General features: G+C 40.3%; 2 protein-coding genes across 2 annotated transcripts; both read right to left on the minus strand.

Annotated features, from left to right (window-relative positions):
- Positions 1–101: 101 nt before the first annotated feature.
- LOC135072833 (uncharacterized) lies at positions 102–9,591 on the minus strand. Its single transcript, XM_063966872.1, has 16 exons — positions 9,502–9,591; positions 9,238–9,365; positions 9,108–9,156; positions 8,899–9,019; positions 7,143–7,223; positions 6,656–6,872; positions 6,245–6,286; positions 6,064–6,121; positions 5,325–5,442; positions 4,142–4,273; positions 2,784–2,951; positions 1,978–2,262; positions 1,514–1,592; positions 768–1,114; positions 354–523; positions 102–240 (listed from the first exon to the last, which is right to left on the minus strand). The coding sequence occupies exons 2-16, from the start codon at positions 9,353–9,355 to the stop codon at positions 102–104; spliced, it is 2,124 nt and encodes a 707-aa protein (XP_063822942.1). The 5' UTR covers positions 9,356–9,365; positions 9,502–9,591.
- A 799-nt stretch (positions 9,592–10,390) lies between these two features.
- Positions 10,391–19,560, minus strand: LOC135072669 (leucine-rich PPR motif-containing protein, mitochondrial). Its single transcript, XM_063966678.1, has 9 exons — positions 19,273–19,560; positions 18,862–19,046; positions 17,884–18,082; positions 17,065–17,383; positions 15,376–16,935; positions 14,668–14,904; positions 13,440–13,586; positions 11,500–12,196; positions 10,391–10,979 (listed from the first exon to the last, which is right to left on the minus strand). Exons 1-9 carry the CDS (start codon positions 19,401–19,403, stop codon positions 10,549–10,551), a joined length of 3,906 nt encoding a protein of 1,301 aa, XP_063822748.1. The 5' UTR covers positions 19,404–19,560; the 3' UTR covers positions 10,391–10,548.
- Positions 19,561–19,761: the final 201 nt, after the last annotated feature.

Here is a 19,761-nt window from a genome sequence, read left to right on the forward strand (position 1 = left end):
AGCCTCGCGGGTGCTTCGCTGGGTGTCTTCGGCGGGCTTAGGGCCCGGCAGGTCGGCCAGGCCTGCCTCTTGCAGCATCACAGCGAGACTCCCTTAGGAACCTACTCAGTTGTGCATATTTCATTTCTATCTAACAATACTGACCGTCTCTTCAATACTGATCTTCTAGAGTCCTTCGTCTGGTCGGAGTTTCCTAACAACACTTTGGTCCTATCCAAGCTCCATAGCTGCGTTTCAGAGCTGTCGCGAGGTCAGGTCGGCTAGACCTGCCTCTTTCAGCATCACAGCGAGACTCCTTTAGTAGGAACCTACTCAGTTGTACCTGTAAACATTACGTGTCTAACAATACTAACCGTATAAATCTCCTCGAATCCGTAGTCTGGTCGGAGTCTCCCAAAGACACCTTAGTCCTATCCAAGCTCCCGAGTTGAGTTTCGGAGCTGTCGCTGCCGTGTCTAGCCTCGCGGGTGCTTCGCTGGGTGTCCTCGGCGGGCTTCGGGCCCGGCAGGTCGGCCAGGCCTGCCTATTGCAGCATCACAGCGAGACTCCCTTAGGAACCTACTCAGTTGTGCATATTTCATTTCTATCTAAAAATACTGACCGTATGGTTCTTCTAGAGTCCGTAGTCTGGTCGGAGTCTCCCAAAGACACCTTAGTTCTATCCAAGCTCCCTAATTGCGTTTCAGAGCTGTCGCGAGGTCAGGTCGGCCAGGCCTGCGTCTTTCAGCATCACAGCGAGACTCGCTTAGAAACCTACTCAGTTGTACCTGTAAATATTTCGTGTCTAACAATACTAACCGTATAAATCTCCTCGAATCCGTCGTCTGGTCAGAGTCTCCCAATGACACTTTGGTCCTATCCAAGCTCCCCAGCTGTGTTTCGGAGCTGTCGCTGCCGTGTCTGCCCTCGCGGGTGCTTCGCTGGGTGTCCTCGGCGGGCTTCGGGCCCGGCAGGTCGGCCAGGCCTGCCTCTTGCAACATCACAGCAAGGCTTCTCTCGGGAGATTGGGGGGGGCCGGTTGGGATAGCAGCGAGATTCGTCCCGGGTGAGCGCGGAGGGACGATGGTAGGTGATTGTATGTTCGCCGCGGACGGTATGTTTTCTTTGTCTGCTTCTGTTTGGACGGATGGAAGAATAAGTTAGTGACTAAAGTGTAAGGTAATTGACGAAAACAATGAGAGACATTGAAGTTACTACATAGTAAAAAAGTTAAAAACTCAGGACCTGGTTCACCAATTCCTGATAAAGTGCGTAATCATCATTATTTCGAGCCACAGGACGTCCACTGCTAAACATAGGTCTCCCCCAATTTACCATATCGCCTTTGGGAGGTGTGTAATAGCTTATTAGAAATCTATTGTCAGATAAATTACAATTTCGGGTTCACACTTTAAACAATATCTCAGATTGATATAAATTCTTCAGTAACCAGCAACCTATTTTTTTATAGAGGGTAATGTTATACCTACCTATGGTGGATCACTATCATAAATCAATAAGAAAAAGAACATACCAATATCAGGCACTGCTTCGATAGCCATCTGTTGACTTTGCCGGAACGAGACGTAACCAATCAGCCTTTGTCTTTTGGGCTGAAAACAATCATGCAATGGTCATATTTTGAGGCACGCGCTATGAAAACGTTATTATTACGGGTTTCATTTGGTTTTACATCACGCGATCAATTTTGATCTTATATTATTAGTTTTATTAAACATTCTCTAAAAGTCGAGTGCCATGTGTCGGATTTTCATAGTTACTTAAATAAACCCTTATGAGGACGATTCCAAAATGAAAAGTTCGAGAAAGGCCAAAAGAAATAAGATCAAAATCCAAATAACAGACGACTTTTGGAAGAAGCCCCACAAACGTTAATTGTCTTAAAAAATACTTAATATCTTAGCAGCAATTGGCACTCAAGCAAAGATTTATACGAACGAAATTAAATTAATTAAAAATTGAAAACAAAAAACTTACTGAAACTTCATATTCGCTTGTCCGTTTCCTGGATTGGGAGAGCACCTCTAACTTCTGTGTGGGCAAGTCAGCTATGTCTTCCGGGTTCGGAATCGTCACGTTCGGTTGTTCCTCCACGTTCAGAAGCTCTGCTGCGTTGAGATTCTCTCGAGTCATTTCTAATTCGGGGACTGGCTGGTCAATTTGGGCCGTGGTTTTGTCTAGTGGCGGAATTTCTGCTTCTTCTTCAATCCTTTCGAGGCCGGATCTAGTGCGAACTCTGCGAGATCTTTCCGCAACGGGTTCCTGGGTAAATGACGTTTAAAACTCAAGTCTTTCGATTTAAACCTATCAGTCACTGCTTACGGGCTTAGATGTATTCCTGCGCTAAGATTTACTCGATTGTCGTTTAATAATAACCTACTTTAAACTGTAGGTACCTACTTTTTTGTAGATATGAAAACAGTTAATAAAATGTATGTGAACATGTGCAAAAGCATAAGCACTACACACAAAAACAAAAGCACTGGTCATACGAAATACTGGAATACTGGAAGCCTACACAATTTGATTGGATAGTTTATAATAACAGCTTTTTTAACGTATTTTTAAGACTTCGATGCAACAATACTCACACTAAGAACATAAGAATTGGGCATCACTCGCGAAAGTGCCAGTGAACCAGATTATTTTCACAGTTTCGTAGGTTAGGTACCTACCTACTGCAAGTTTTGACGCATGCAGAATTTGTTGCATGGACGTTTTCCTTAACCACACCTCATTTCACACAGTTTACTTCTTTATTCACATATTTTACAATCACGTACCTCCATTTCCCTGTCGTCCGCAGCCGGTCTAAACACACCGAGGCTTCTCTGAAAGAGCCTCGTGAGCGGTAGCGCGATCTGCCCGTGGATGTAAGCACCCGCGTGCGCGGGCCGATGGAAATACGTGTCTACCGGCACTCGGATTTGGACTATATCGTCCGAGCTATCCTGAAAGTTGCCGCGGTTGAATTATTACGTTTAAGCTGTTTCTGGAAAATGTGCTCGTAAATGGGAATGATCTTCACGAATGTTATGCTGCTTTTACACTGTGCGGAAATTAGCCAAGTCAAAAACACAGTGGGGTGGGTATGAAAAATGAATGAATTTTATCTCCACTTCTCTGTTTTTTTGACTTGACTCGGCTAATTTCCGCATAGTGTAAATCCGCCATTAAATAAGTACACTAACAAAAAAGGTTGAATTTATTACAAACTTAGGTAGATTGTGAAATGAAAACCGTTAGATTTAAATTTACAAATTCACTACGTATCTTATTAACTAATCAAGTTTGGTAGATTACGTAGGTAAATGTATTTCACCTTTACTTGCACCTCAAATGAAACGAAATGTAAAAATGTGTAATCTTACACTATTGCCATGAAAATAGAGACAATATGACGGAACGAAAAAGAGTCAGAAAGACGAAATAATTTACAAACCAAATCAATGTTTATGTGGGTAGTCACAAATAGGTAAATACCTACATTTTGACAGTTACTTTTTTTTAAATGAGATATTACACGCACACTATTGCCATGAAAATGGAGACATTAAGACAAAACGAAAAACAGTCAGAAAGACGAAATAGTTTACAAATCAAATCAAGGTTTATGTGGGTAGTCACAAATACATTTGACAGTTTTTTTTTTCAAGATGAGATGTCAATAGACATGCGCATCCACATAATGTACTGGCGATATGACGTCACTCGAAGGGAAGCGTCTATAACTTTATCAAACTATATTTAAACAAAAAATAATTATTATTGATAAAAATTGTGTATTTGCGTAAAATAAGACACATTAATGAGGGCTATCGTTTTTATACTTAACAGTTGGCACCCCTGGCGATTGACAGGACCTTACTCTACAGTGGCGCCATCTTGATGAGTGCAATTGCGATGATAGTCCTCCTACCATTTTAGCGCTCACCAGTTGGTGCCACTGTCTTCGCTACTAGCAAGTGACAGGACCTTACTCTACAGTGGCGCTAACTGGTGAGCGCTAAAACGATAGCCCTCATTGCGTTTAATCACCAACTAATTACATTTAATCCCGGTTGGGAGAGGGGACCCGCATTCAACGGACCGGCAAACTTAGCGCGAACGGGTAGTACACACACAGTCTGTATTCACTTACTTCGCATCGCAGCTCCACCTCTGGGTTCTCTATGCGAGTGATGAGATAATCGGCGCTGAGCTTGATCTTCTTATCGATGATCAGCTTGTTCTTCAGGCGACGACGCTTGGCTTGGGGCTGCTCTTCAAGCTCCTATAGATCATATTACTATTCTCATGTTGGGTTGATGGGAATTTAAAATAAAATAGATGCCTAGGGTGGGTGCACCAGTCCCGCACCAGGAACCAGTAGTACACCATTTCTAATTTCACATCAAAATATTAACAATCTGTCGAAATTCTCGCCACTTTTGTTACGTTTGGTAGCACTGCCGTACTTCTACCAATCATTAGTCATAAATAAAAGCGACAAACACGACTTGGTACGATCTGGTCAACCTTTTAGGCACATTGCGACTTTCCTTATTGATTGTTAAATAAAAATAAACCTTACAGCTATTAAGAAAATTGGGATAAGCTACTTGATTCTATGATAGACAAGTAGTAGTTAATTCTTTTTTTTGCAATGATTGTTGTAATAATTAAGTCACAATTTCAAAATTACTTTTAAAATGTCGCTTATTCGGTTTGTTACTCGTACACCCACCCTACTTACATCCTAGGATATTTTTACACTGTGCTACTAAAACTAGACAAAGGCATCATCATTTCAGCCATAGGACGTCCACTGCTGAACATAGGCCTCCCCAATGCTTTCCACGTTGATCGATTGGTAGCGGCTTGCGTCCAGCTCTTCCCTCCCTGCTACCTTTACGATGTCGTCGGTCCACCTTGTAGGTGGACGTCCCACGCTGCGTTTTCCGGTACGCGGCCACCACTCCAGAACCTTGCTGCCCCATCGGCCGTCAGTTCTGCGTACTATGTGCCCTGCCCATTGCCACTTCAGGTTGCTAATCCGTCGGGCTATGTCAGCGACTTTAGTTCGTTTACGTATGCAGAGATTAATGAACATTATTATTTATACTTCTGTTTCTTTCTAATACTTAGGTACGGTTTGTGTGGATTTCGAACTTGCGACTTCTGGCTAAATGTCTGGTTTGCGAACTACCAGAACCGATCGTTATTTTTTGACATTGACATAACCAGACAAGGGATGTTTGAATACAAAATAATAAACACAAACAGTCTTTAGCCCACTTTAGCCTAAATTAGTAAACATGGACTAATGTTACTGTATTAGGTACCTCTAGTTCAATTTCCACAACTTCTCTTTGTATAGTAGCAGGTTCTTCTGGTTCCTTCTGTGGCTCTGGCTCTGGTATTAGCGGCAGTTCTATTTGTGGCTCCTCCGGTTGTATTTGCCTACGTATTTCAACAAATCGCTTGTATTGTTTATGTAACAGTGTAGTCTTGTCGTATACATATATAGGAGTTCCATAAGTATAGAATAGAATAGAATAGGTTTATTGACACAATACTTAAACACAATAGTAAAATTATTGTAGAGAATGACGTATGGCATTAAGCTCGCCTTTTTGTACGGAACATTGTTGTGTGTGCAATAAAGTCTTTAAATAAAATAAATAAATAAAAAAAAATCCAGAAAAAAAAAACAAAAACAAATTATTAAAACAAAGAGGTTAGGTGAGAAAAAACTGTTCCAATAGGCACCCGCTCAGCATTTATCGTGACATGCTCAAAAGGGCAAGTCACGAAGCTGGTCTTCCGCGGACGCCCTAAAGGACGCTGAAAGTACAACGCTGGCAAGTTAACTGCGCACTTGGCGGCCGTGACGTCACATCGACTCTGGTAGGAATGGGGCGAACGCGGGGAGGTGTGTGTTGTAAGTGCGAGAAAGACTCGTATTCCGAGGTGTGCAGTTAACTTGACCGGGTTGTAGCTAATAAGAAGTCACATAAACAAAAAAGTAAAACTAAAAAATAATGAAGTCGGTTAAAAACAGCAATTTATGATATTACTAACTTTTCTGGAGGAGGACCAGATAAATCAGGAAGCTGGATTTCGGGAATTTCAGGAATATCTGCAGGAGTGTGATACAAGCATTAAAGGATTAAGGAAGAATAAAGGAGACATCCAGGTTACATTTCAGTAGGTAGTTTAGGTAGGTGCTTGCTTAATAAACTTAAATGAATGTGATTTTTACCTTTTTCTAGGGCTCCCATCGTCATCCGTTCATCACCAACAGCTGTAGAGGTAGAGAAAAATTATAATATGAGATTGAATATCATTTCCTTGTCCATCAACAGTCCACTGCTCGACAGCCTTGCCCAATAGGTACCTACACCCGATATTTTATCCTGCCTTCGATTTATCGCAAACAAGCACTCGCTTTTAACGTGGTAGGACAATTAGGTGGTTGATGGTTGACCTACTCATCTGCCCGCGACCTTTGACTCAATTTGGCTGGAAGGCGTGGTACAATAGGTCGTAAATTTTTAAAAAAAAAATGTAAACTAGACGACTCTTATAGCAAAATTACCATTTGTAAGAACTATTTATTAGTCTAAACCAAAAAAGAAATTTTGACTTTGACTTGACCCTCTAATGATCGTACATTTTCTAAAAACAGTGACATCATGCTCCGATATCGGCTCCATTTGCGGCGCGTCGTGCACACCGCGCGATTTGTCGTGCGACTTGTCGGTCGTCGCGTCGAGTAGCTCCAAGCCGCTGTGTTGTGCGACAGACGCGTCTTGTACCAGCATCATCTCTAGCGTTTGGTCGCGGAGCATTTGGAGAGCTTGCTCGGGGTTCTCTTCACCAAAACCATCCTGGAATAATAGTAATGATATTGCTCTGATTTGGACTATCATCAACTCTACTTAGGTAGGTAAGTACCTACCTAGTCCCAAACTAAGCAGAGCATTCAACAGTACATCAGTCTATTCAGTTAAGTTACAAAATAATATCTTTATCTAGTGTTTAAAATGCCATATTCATTCAAAAGCACTCTAAATTGTACTTAAGTCTTTCAAGAATATTGTTAGATGTACCTACCTAAGTTTTAATGTAAAAAATATATATTTAACTAATTTACTTACATTCACTGGTGCTATAATTTCAGGCAGGGCAGTCTCTCTCAGTGTGATCTCTTGTATATTCCCCACAACATTTCCACTATTCTGTAAGAAATTGAATAGACATAGCTGGGCACCGTTAATCAAATAGTTAACTTCGTTAATCGTTAAACCGTTACTAAAAAAATTAACTTCGTTAAACGTTAAAACGTTACATTTGGAAGATTTAACGCAAGTTAACGTTAATCGTTAATCCGTTAACACGTGATAATAAAACGAAAAAAATAATTGTATGCAAGGTTCAAATAAATTTGAAAGCTTGTATCATTAACATTTTCATTTTCATTTTCATTCATTTTCATTTGTATCCCGCATGGAATTTAAGTATTCCGCTTTTATGTTTGCGCTACAAGCTTCCGACATTATTTGAACCTCGCATAAGTACAATTATTTCTTCGTTTTAGGACAACTGCATTTCAGAATAAAAGCTTGTTTTTAAAAAAGTTTTTTTTATTATAATTTTATTTTACACTTTTTAGTTGTATCCCAATCGCAGAGCCTTGGTACAATTACAATACAATTTAGCACCAAAGTGCTCGAAAAGAAATCCAACAAACCCCAACTCGATAAGTTTCCACAGTTTCGTTTAGGAATTCCTATGGCCACCTCCTGACTCCATCATCAGGACCCTGGACATCATCTAGTACTAAAGTGCTCGAAAAGACAAATCCAACGAACCCAAATTTGATGAGATTCCGCCGTTTCATTTAGGAGTTCCTATGGCCAGTGGTCACCTCCTGACCCAACCATCAGACCAGCTCAATGGTACCATAACATTGCATTGTCCTCGTACTTACATAAGTATACCAAAATTTAAATAACTGAAACTCGAAAAAATCGAATTGCCTAAGGTGGGACTCGTACCCACGACCTACCGCTTGCCGGGCGACTGCTCTTTCAACTGGATGGACCTGGATGAACCTGTCGAAATTTTCAAGTGTCGTGGGTTCGAGTCCCGCCTTAGGCAGTTCGATTTTTTCAAGTTCTTTATTTAAAATTTAGTTTGAGAAGCGACTCAATTCGCTAATAAATTTTAATAACGATGAGTATACTTTCAGCTCAATCGGTTGAGGAGAACTGGCCTTAAATTCAGTTGCAAGATTTGTCCCACACATTATTAACAAGTGAAGTCAATATAAAGCTTGTAAATAAATTTAAAAAAGCTTTTTTTATATCGTTGCGTTAGTGATCTGGTTACAAAAACTGTTGTTTTGTGTTCTGGAAGTTCTGGAAGCCCGAACGTACTTGTCAGAACGCGTTTTTCAGCGTGCCTGCTGTATCTTTTTGTTAAATAGTAGGTACTGGATTAACGATTAACGGACTTAGGATAATTTAACGGAAGTTAACGAGTCCGTTAACATTTTTTAAAGTTAACTTAAAAGTTAATCCGTTAATAGAAATGTTAACTTCGTTAATTAACGATTAACGGATTAACGAGTTAATGCCCAGCTATGTGAATAGACAAACAAAATTTTAATTTAGTCCCTGGAATTATTTAGGTATTTTTGTGCTTAGGACAACCACTACCTGTAGTAATAGCACAGGTAATAGTAAATATGTAGAGTATCTAATGACCCAGTTTTTAAAGTATATCTTAATGAATTATATTTTTTTATTTTATTAATAACCAGAACATCTTGACAGCTTTCTTTTGCAAGGAAGGCAACTCCTTTAGTTAACTAATAATTTTTAACTAAGCAAAGTATTATAGCTTACTTACTTGAATCATTTCTTCAACCCTCGGTTCAATTTCAGGTTCCTCTGTAATAATCAATGTCTGCCGGGGCAGTTGAGGCAGTGGACGATGAACCACTTGCTCTGTTACTTCGTGGATATTCCATCTACAAGAATAGGCCAGCACAAAGTTGAAATTTATGATCCTAAGTATGTATCATGTCAGCTGAACAGAATTTTAGAGCTCGTACTTACTTTTTATTTACATTCTTTGTAACATTTGCGTTTATCATGCACAAATCACCTGAAAAGTGTAAAATTGTATAAAAATATACATCTATGTGGTATACATAGGTAGTTGTTTAAAAAATTAGCTTTTACATACCCAAGAAAATGGTGACTTTCCTTTGGTAAAGTCTTACCAAACCTCTCATTAGCTGAGAGCTGAGGCGAAGCGAGAATCTGTTAGATGGTCGTCCAGACTCATTCGTCATCACTTTCATTAGATCGTCACTGCACAAATAATCCACAAGGTAATAATTTCACTATCATTGCACTATCACTATTTTCTTTGAGATAGCTACAGAATTATTAGCTGATGCTACTATAAGTAACTCTAACATGGCGGTATAAATGGGAATCTTCCCACCTCTCATTCCCACCGCTGCAACTCCTGTGGAGCCACCTTAGGTAGCCACTTAGCCAGGTTCTACAGCTTGAACCCAACCAATGAAGGCCAAGTTTGTCCCAACCAGGGAAAAGTTATACTGTAGGATGTTGGTATAGTAATGATGATGTCAGAAATAAAACAAAATAGATTGCTAAATTACCAAATTCTACGAATATCCTGAGACCACAACTGCCTGTGAGTAATTGTTGCAAATCGAAGAGGCCATGAATCAGCAACCCAACACAGGTAAAATCTTCCTCCACGCTTTAAAGATTCAACTGGGTAAAACATTGTGCTGGTTTATTTAATTCACTATCCGATAAAAAATGCCTTTTCACAAGTTTGTAAGAGCAAAACAATATCAAAAATTCAGAATGGCACTGGAAAGAAATCAAAATGACGCTACTTTTTCGCGCCAAAGTTTTTTCACTTTATAGCTGTGTTCATAAATAATTATTATTTATATTTTGTGATAAAAATAACGTTATCGTTAAATTAATAAACGTGCGTTGTTTTTCTTCATCGCTCAAATAATTTTTTTAAAGGTATGTTGTACAAGAAGAAAAAAATCTCTAAATACTGCGAATGAACATTGAGTAGCAGAAATATGTAGTGTAAAGACGTCCGCAGGCTCCTCTTTTTAACTGGGCAATAGGCCCAAACATGACCCCATGGTCGAATCTTCCTGTTATAGCCATTTGATAAACACAAACTTGTAAATACTAAAATTGTATAATACTACACGAAGCCGTAGGCATAGACCAGCCGTATAAGCGACTCGGGCAGGAGCTAGAAGTTAAAATATTGGCGACTCAACTTTGTGCTTCGCCGTGAAGCTGGAAGGATCATTTAAATTAAAACCAACAACTATTAACTAATAATTTATTTTATTAATAACTAAAATTTACATTATGAATTCGTTAATTACATACAGTATAGTAAAATGAATACTTGGAACCGCTGATTTCACGATATTATGGGGTGGTTAAAAATAAAATGCAATAAGAAATAGCGTACCTACAACAGCTAATTAAAGTAGTTGTATTCCTTTCCGGATTCTGTCATTACTTGTTTCAGTCTCTCCAGGCAGTTTTTGTTGAAGTGCTCGGCTTGAACGCCTTCCTCAATTGCCTTACGCAAAGCGGATTCTGCTTCATTAACCTTGTTGTTAACCAAATAGAGATTAATCAGTCGGGAATAAACGTTTCCTAGGGATCCTTTTGTTAGAGAAGTGTTTGTTTTCATCATTTCTAAAAGATGTTCAATCGTTTTGGTGTCGTTGTTGTTGTGGCTCTCTTGTAACAGTCTCCTGAAGAGCAGACTGGGCGCGGTGCAAAGCCACTGGTTCCAAATCTCATTGGCTTCCTTCTGCTTTCCAGCGAGAAGGTACTCCATCCATAAGATGTTGATGGGCGTTAAGTGGCCTTTTGATGCGGCTAACTCGGCTATTTTGTGACCTGAAAATAGAGAAAGACTATTTGTAAAAAAAATGGTATACAAGTGTCAGTATGGTGACGACTAACCATAAACGACTAAGTAACAATAACATGGTTGACTGGAGGAGAATGCCGACTGGCATTAAGTCCGCCTTATGTAGAACTAGCTTTCCGCCCGCGGCTTCGCCCGCGTGGAATTTTGTCTGTCACAGAAAAACTTTATCGCGCGCGTCCCTGTTTCAAAAACCGGGATAAAAACTATCCTATGTTCTTTCCCGGGACTCGCCAAATTTCATCAAAATCGGTTGCGAGGTTTAAGCGGGAAAGCGTAACAGACAGACAGACAGACAGAGTTACTTTCGCATTTATAATATTAGTTGGGATAAGTGCATGTAAGTTTTAAATAAATAAATAATTGCAGGAAGCTTTTTAAATTCAAAATAAAACAAGCCCCCTTCAAAATCAGCCTTGCCCAAAAAAAAAGTTGTGGTAAAGTCGTTTTTTTCTACATCTCACGTGAAACGTATTTAGAAATACTCACATTTAGTAACAAGATTCTCGTTATTGATAATGGACGCTAGAGCGGTACTTCTGGGGAACTTCTTCAGGATTTCCTCTAAATCTTCTTCGGTCGCGGCGGCCTGCATTTTCTCCACCATACCCTCTATATGGTCAGCGCCTGCGCCCTGTTTGAACACCGCTAGAGTCAATTTGTCATCGTAAGCCAGCTTCCTCTTAGTTTGTTCCGTCAGAAGACCTCCCAGCTCCTCTATTTTTTCCACGTTGCCAGCCTCCGCTAAAGTTTTCAGGAGGAATTTCATAACGGGTAATTTAGGCATCGAATTCCGCTGGAGCGCCTGTAATGCTACGTCCATGGCTTTGACGGCTTCGCCTTGCTTTACTAGAGCTTCAATCCGGTCTGATATCTGGTTCTTTGACGGGATATTCTGAGTTTGCTGGACTTTCTGTTTCTTAGGCTTGGTCGTCTTTGGTTCATCAGGCATCACGAATGGGACTTGTCTGTTCTTGGATTTGAGGTGGTTTCCGAGGTGGATGAGGAACTGGTTGCTGGGTATCTCGCCTTCTTCCTGCAGGATGGTCCATAAGCCGACTGCCTTGTCTGTCTCGTCGGCCTTACAGTAAGTCACCAGCAGGTGTTGGAAAATGTTAGAACGATCGATGTGTGAGAGCTCTTTTGTAGCTTCTAGCAGACCTTCGAGATATTCCGATTTACCTTCCTGAAAAGAATATTACATTTAAATTAATAAAAGGGTAGACTCATGTAGACATGTAGTGTTTAATACATAGTCTTACTCCCAACAATATATCATAATCTGTTTTACTAAGTGAATAGCTTTACGACTTTTGAAAGTTGCTTTAAGTGGGGCTATTTTCGTAATTGTGATAACATTGAAAGGGATTGATGCCCGTTTTCGCCATTAATGCCTAATTTTTAAGTGACCCTATAAAAACAAATTTCCTGTTATGTGTTACTATAGGGGTCACTTGGGGGAGGCCTTTGTCCAACAGTGACCGTCTTTCGGCTGAAACAACAACTACGCAAGCAAGCAATGTATACTGTTTACATGACGTCGCTGCTGTCATCATTGCTCACACGAGCAATGTGTTCTGGGCATATTGCTGCGACACCGGCCACGCCCCTTTGTCACATCTCCCTTTAAGGCTTCAACCCACAGACCAATCCCGGGTCAGAAGCAGTGCGGGTCAGTTGCAGCGCGACTGAGGCACACTGAAAGCAGCGCAGTTTCAAGGCAGTTGCAACGCGGGCAGTTGTCAAAAATTTAAATATTTCGAAAACCGCTTTCACCGCGCTGCTACCGCCCTGCGTCCGGTGTGTCATGCTAATATGGCCGCCATAGTAATACAACAGCGCGGGCCCGCGTTCACGCCGCTTCTGTCCCGCACCCGCGCCGCCTCGTTTGTAGTGCGGCGCGGTTGGAGCACGGGCCCGCGTTCAAATTTTGTGTGACACACTTCAAAGAGTTACTTGTATTACAACTTGCGCGGGCCTGCATTCAAACTGCGCTGCTACTGCCCCGCGTTTGGTCTGCCCAAGGCTTGAGGCCGCAGCCTAGAGTTTAGCGGGCAGCGGGGCGGGAGCGGCAGGATCTTATGCGTAAAATCAAATAGACCGGTTCTCGAAAACAGCGGCGCGGGAGCGGGCAACGAGCGGGCAGCGCACTCCTTCTTTTGCCCACAATAAATCGAGCGTTAGGAATAAATTTGAATCGAAATAAAATTGTCGCCGTTGTTCAGACATTTCGTTTGCGAATAAAAACAAATATCTCGACAACACAACCCCGAACACAACACTTCGCCGCTAAAGCGCCGCGCGAGCTGCCCGCTAGTTTCGAGAACGGGTCTGCGTTGCCCGCCCCGCTCCCGCGCCGCCGCCGCTCCCGCGCCGCTGCCCGCTAAACTCAAGGCTGAGGCTTTAGTTTCTGCGATCTGTGTGCTTACCTCAACGTATCTCTGGCACGCGTCGTCCAAGCGGCGCATGCGTGTATGCATGCCGGGCGTCTCCAGAATACGGCGCGCTTGCCGCAGGCGGCCGCATTCCACGAATGCTAGCACTAAGTCGTGCAGGATGTTCACTTCGCCGTGGATCTGGAATAAACAAAAGAAATAGAATAGAATAGAATATTTTTTTATTTGAAAGAAAGACATACAAGCAGGAAAAACATAGATACACAATGAAGGAGATACACAAATTAATGTACAGATAGCTGCTTGTGCCCCTCTAACAAAAAGGCACCCGCTCAGCATACATCAAGACCGCGCCATGGCTTGTCTCGAAACTGATTTTCAGCGGGGGCCCTCTGTTGTCAGCAGGGGGGCGCAATGTACAGGAAAAGAAGAAGAAAAACAGGGCAATCATACAGTAAACAAACAAAAAACAAAAAAAATGTAATGAGGATTCTTGTTTAACCACCCATATGAATCTCGGAATTTGATTCCGATAATATAATAGTCCCTTACGATTTTCGAAGAAATATTACGATTATTTTTAGTAGAACAACAAGAATAAAATAAGGACGAAGACGGTAGAATCCTACTAATATTCTAAATGCGAGTTTGGATGTCTGAATGTCTAGATGTTTGTTACTCTTTCACGCAAAAACTACTGAACGGATTTTGTTGAAACTTTACAGTATTATTGTTGTAACCCAGATTAATATATAGGCTATAATTTATGCCGATGTGACACTAAATTTCACGCGGGTGAAGCCGCGGGCAAAAGCTAGTAAAGAATATTATTATTCATTGAAAATTGTATTAAATGACACAAGATACAATTTTATTACGAATTAGAACTGTAGCAACAGAAATTATGAAGTTAATAATTGAGTATTGATCGTAGAAAGGTGTCATGTCAAATACTACATCATCTTCTATGGCGTTAACGCTCACTTAAGTGAGCGGAGAACTGCATTGAAACGAGATAGCAGTCCTCCTTGGGTGCGCAAGCAAGCGTATCGCAACGGTAGCGCGCATGCGTCGAACGTTTGTTCGTTCAGATCGGAGCTGGCCCAATTTCATAAGCGGAAGCGGATCACTCCGAAATCTATGGCGTGGGATAAGTTAAGATGGTAGTGGGTAGCGAATGGTCACCACAAATAAATACTCTATAAAAACTACCTATTCACATGTCTTAAAAGGTATCAAAATAATATTTCCGTTATGTTACCTGTGTGCTAAGATCAGCGAGCCACTGCAATTTGGTCGCATCTTCCTTCATAATCAGCGCCTTCATAAGTTCACCTTTCCACGGTGTGCACCGGTACTGTTTGCAGATGTTTTCGAATTGCTTCAACGCACTTTCCACATCACCCTTCAGTAGGAAGGCCTTTATGGTAGGCCCCAGAATCACATTTGAAGGTTCGATGTAGTTGTTCTCGATCAATGCTTTGGTTAGTTCCAGTACCTGTAAAGAAAAGTTGTATTTAGTTGAGGTCACAGTAATTCTTTCCGCAGAATCGCTAAAACCAAGTGGCAGCGGGCGAGGCATATAGCTCGCAGAGCTGTGGCCGCTATGAAAGGCAGAAAAGTTCTGGAGTGGCGACCACGAGCCGGAATGCGTAGTGTAGGCAGGCCTCCCACTAGGTGGACCGACGATCTGGTGAAGGTAACGAGAGGTGCTTGAATACTGCTGGCGCAAAACCGGTCTTTGTGGAAATGTTTGGGGAGGCCTTTCGTCAGCAGTGGATGTCATTCGACTGAAACGAATGAATTCTTTATTTGGTATTGATAAAATAATAGTTTGACTCAGTCTTAATATCACAGTGTGAGGAGCAAATTGAAATAATGTAGGCTTAAATAAAGCACAAAGTTTCAGACCCCTTTGATCACTAATGTTACAGGTGACTTCTTTTGAAAATATTATCTTCTTTCTTACCTTAGTGTCTTCCTTCTGTTCAGCCAAGGCGTTCAGCATTTGCCAGCATTTGGAATTGAGTACGAAGCCCGTTTCATTGTCAGCAGACTTTGATTTGTTGTCGTTCAAAAACTGAATAGCCTCATCAAATCTGTTAGCTCTGATCAAAGCATTCGCCATCAGGACCAGTTTGTACTTATTCAATTCGAACTCTGGCGCTTTCAGGGCAAGATCGGCTTTGCATGCATTCGCTTTATCAATTTCATCGTTCTGACAGTAAAACTCGTATAGTTGAGCCAGCAATGCAGGGCTCAACGCGAAGTTACTGGCTTTCAGTTCCTCCAAATAACTGCTAACTTTAGACACATTATTCTCGTTTATGTACGCAAGTAACAGTTGTTTCTGTAGGCGATTGATGTTGTTTTCACCGTCTCTATTCTTGATCTGTTCGATTAATTTTTCGAGTTGAGCTGCCGTCCGAGGCCCGGCTCGTTTAGGGCTCTCAAGCATCACTGGCTCAAGATCAGCCGACGTAAGTTTCGTCAGCAACTCAGATATTCCAGTCGTCATGTTCTTATCTAGGTATTGTTGTATTTCTTCAGCTGACTGTGTGCTGATTCGCAAACCCTTTTCATGGAGTTCAGAAAGCAGCTGCTCCGCTAATTCGGGTTTGGCTAAAACTTTCACACCAGATTTCACGAGACGGCCGACTTCAGTTACGCTTGCCTTTTCTTCGGGTGAGCTGTCTTCGTTTGTGATGTCGTCTTCTTGACTGGATTGCGGATTGCTGCTGCTTACGTGAAGGATGGACACGAAAGAATTGATGTCTTTAGTCTTGCCGAGCGCGTTCAATAATGGTCTGGTCAAAACTGCGTATTGTCCTCTGAGTCTATACTGAAGAGCAACTTCAGACGCTTGCTGAATTTTTCCAGCGTCTAAATACTCCAACATCAAATTTCTAGCACTCACCATGACTGGGACGTTAGCTATTTGCAGCTTCAGTATTATATTTTGAGGGGAGTTATTATTTATCAAGTAAGGTATGACATAGTCTCTGAGAGTTTCTCCAGTAGGGGTAAGTCCTTCGGCTGACATGGTGCGAACGATTTGGAGGAGACCTTCCTCGTCGTTTTCCTTACCTTTCTGGACTAAAAGAGGCCAGTAGTAATGCTGGCGTATTTCCATGCCCTCATTTTGAATTTCCTTAAATAGCTTTTGTGCCAATTCTGTCTTGCCCAACTGCAACGACATTTCTGTGGCAATGTACAAAGCACTGGGCACTAATTCTTCCTCTTGTAGTTCTTTACAGACTTTGATGAGTTTCTCAGAATCCATGTTTATTCTGATGAGCTGTTTGACAAAGAAGGCCCCTTTGAACATTGTGTCATCGACGGTGGTAGACTTAGGCATAGTTTTCATAATTGCCTTTGCTGTTTCAATGTGCCCCTTGTTGAGTAATTTCAAAACTAGGTTGCAAACTTCTTGATTGTAGCCAACATTCTTTTTTAGGTAGCCAAATAATTGATTGATTTTGTCGCCGTGTCCTCCAAGGGTGAGTTGTTCTATGATGTCCAAAACATCCTGAAAAGTGACACAACTGAGTTAATTCTTGTGATACAAGGGTTACAAAAATATAACAATCTTTAGTATCAATTTCAATCTGATTGCACCAAAGTTCACAGAAATATTTTCAATTAAAAATAACCTTACCTTATCAGTTATAAAAACTTCTTTGTTATTTGCTGTGTCGATTACTTTTTTCACATTGTTAATATCGCCTTGTTTAGCATACCCACAAGCTAGTAGTGTGTACGTGTGGTTTGTTGGTTCGAGACCAGCTCCAGCCATTGTTTCCAGCACCGCTTTGGCACCATCCGTGTCTCCGTGGAAGGCATGACCCATGACTAAAGCATTTAGGACAGGCTCTGACACAGGGAAGTTTAGTTCTCTCATCTTTTCTAGGACTTTAGTGGCACCTTCTACGTCACCTTGTTGGCAATATCGCCACATAAGTCTTTGATAAGTTACTCTGAAAACATGGTTTGCAAGTTGAAGTCATTCAATTACATTAATTTTATAGGACAAGTTAGACCTAAGACTTTTACACAATTTCATAAATTGAGTTGAGCTCTTCTGTTATAAAGTCCTATTTATAAAGTCACCCTGGAGTTAATAGACTTAAATTGTTATGCTTCAGTTAAATAGTAAGGCCCAGAACAGACGGTGAAACGCAACTGCACCGAAACTGCAACTGCTAGTTACTTTTGAGTTGCATCTAAGTTTCTGCCATAGCGTCCGTTGAGAGACCACACATGACGCGACCAGTTTGAAAGTTTTAGTTTCATTCATAAGAATCATCAGAAAGTTACAGTTTCATTGTAGTTGCGTTTCACCGTCTGTTCTGGGCCTAATATGGATTATGATCATAAGTCATACAAAATGGACAGCAATTTTTTAAACAGTCTTAAGTATTTTGGATTGTACACATTTAACAGTTAGTGCAGCCTGAAAGTACACTATTTTTTCTACCTGTTAGGTTGAATGCCTTTGCTCTCAAGCTCCTCCAAAAACTGGGCTGGTGAGAATAGATGCTCATTTTCAATGTACACTCGGAGTAGAGCATTGTAGTGTGAAATGTCCATTGGAATGCCTCTTTCTGTGAGAATGTTCCATATTTTTTGTACCAGCAATGTTCTCTGTTCTGGCAACTCTTCGGGCACTAGCTCCCCTTGAAATAAACAAATTAATATTTATATTAATTTTTCAAGTATTAATTATTCAAGTATTGAATTGTATAATAATTATTCAATAATTCCATTAACTTGTTGAGTAACTAATAACACTTAGGCTGAGTTGCACCTCCTTATTTTAACCGTAACAATGACAATAACCGGTGCTTTTTGTATGGAGGTTGACAGATTTTTGACGTATGTCAAAGTTAAGTAAGATGGTGCAACTCAGCCTTAGTTATTAGCTATACCTATAAAAATACATTGTTTGTAAATTATTAATATTTTATTGTCACAAAAATATTTTAGTTGTGGTCCTGATCACTTGATATTGTATAGATCTGTATTCAGCAATCCTAAGTTAATCTCTTTGTACTGTGCTGATTATCTTATCTATCCAACACATTCTTAACCTCTCCTATGCCATGAGCACTGATCAGTATGAGACACAATAATTTTCACAATGTTGTTTGGAATATCAGCATCGATCGGTTAATACAATTCATCTCTTAAATCAAGAGGTATTTTTTAATTTTAGTTTAGAATAGAATAGAAAGTAGGTATTTATTTGTCTCAAAACAGGTTTCATTTACAGTTTATCGCAGATACAAAAATCATAAGAGACAAAAAGGTCTATGACTCAGTGATTTAGGAGAAATAATATTTATTGTTCTTTTTTCATTCATTGAATATCCTGAAATTCTTAAATGTGCAGATTTTGACAATGGATCATTAAATCTAGCATTTTATTAGCTAAACTATCTTAAATACTACTTACCACAACATCTTATTACAAGTAATGACTGTGAGCTAGTTATGTTGTTTTTGCCTTTTAGTTCGTCGAAGACCTCATCTATGTCCCGTTTGGTGATCCGTCCGAACCGTCTAACCTCAGAGTCGAGTCTTTGTAGCAATGGTTCCAGGTTCTCAGATTTCTTTGTAGCATAATCTCGCATAAGCACACTAGAAATTTAAATAAAATGTGTGTTATAAAAAACTCATAAATACTATTGAATTAAACCTTTAACTAGATGCATGCTATACATGTTCTTGAAATAATTTACTACAAGTACCGAAAAAGAGCATGTACCTATTTGAACTGGTATTATTAAGCTGTTAATTTTTCTTACATTTATGGTAAGTTGCTTGAATGGTTATATCAGAATACCTACATGTTTCATTTACTTACTTATTGGCAGAAGATAGAGCTTTGGGATTTATTAGTGTGGAAACTTCTGTGGTCTTAGCGGTGTTCAATATCAGCGTTCTTGCCGCACCAGTGAAATAGCGCACAAACTTTGTTGATCTGAGTAGCGACATCTTGCCCGCACGCTAATTAATGCATAGAAATATCGCAACAATTATCAATTCTTTCACTAGTTCACTGTTTTCACACACACACCATTATTTCCAAGGAATGGAAATTAGTAAAAAGAACTTTGAGGTTATGTGTTATGTCACTTCTGCAGACAACTAATTTTTTTTTACTGAGCGGACGTCATAAACAAAGAAAGCGTGAAACGTTATGCCTCTTTATAAAAAACAAAGTAGAATTTTAATAATTTTAACGATTTTATTTAATAAGTTCCGCGAAACTTTTACATAAAATGAAGTGAAGTTTATTAATTAATTTTCCAATACATAATTATTATACTGCTTTAAAACTTGCAACAATTAA

The sequence above is a fragment of the Ostrinia nubilalis genome, chromosome 6, assembly GCF_963855985.1.
Source record: "Ostrinia nubilalis chromosome 6, ilOstNubi1.1, whole genome shotgun sequence".
Taxonomy (NCBI): domain Eukaryota; kingdom Metazoa; phylum Arthropoda; class Insecta; order Lepidoptera; family Crambidae; genus Ostrinia; species Ostrinia nubilalis.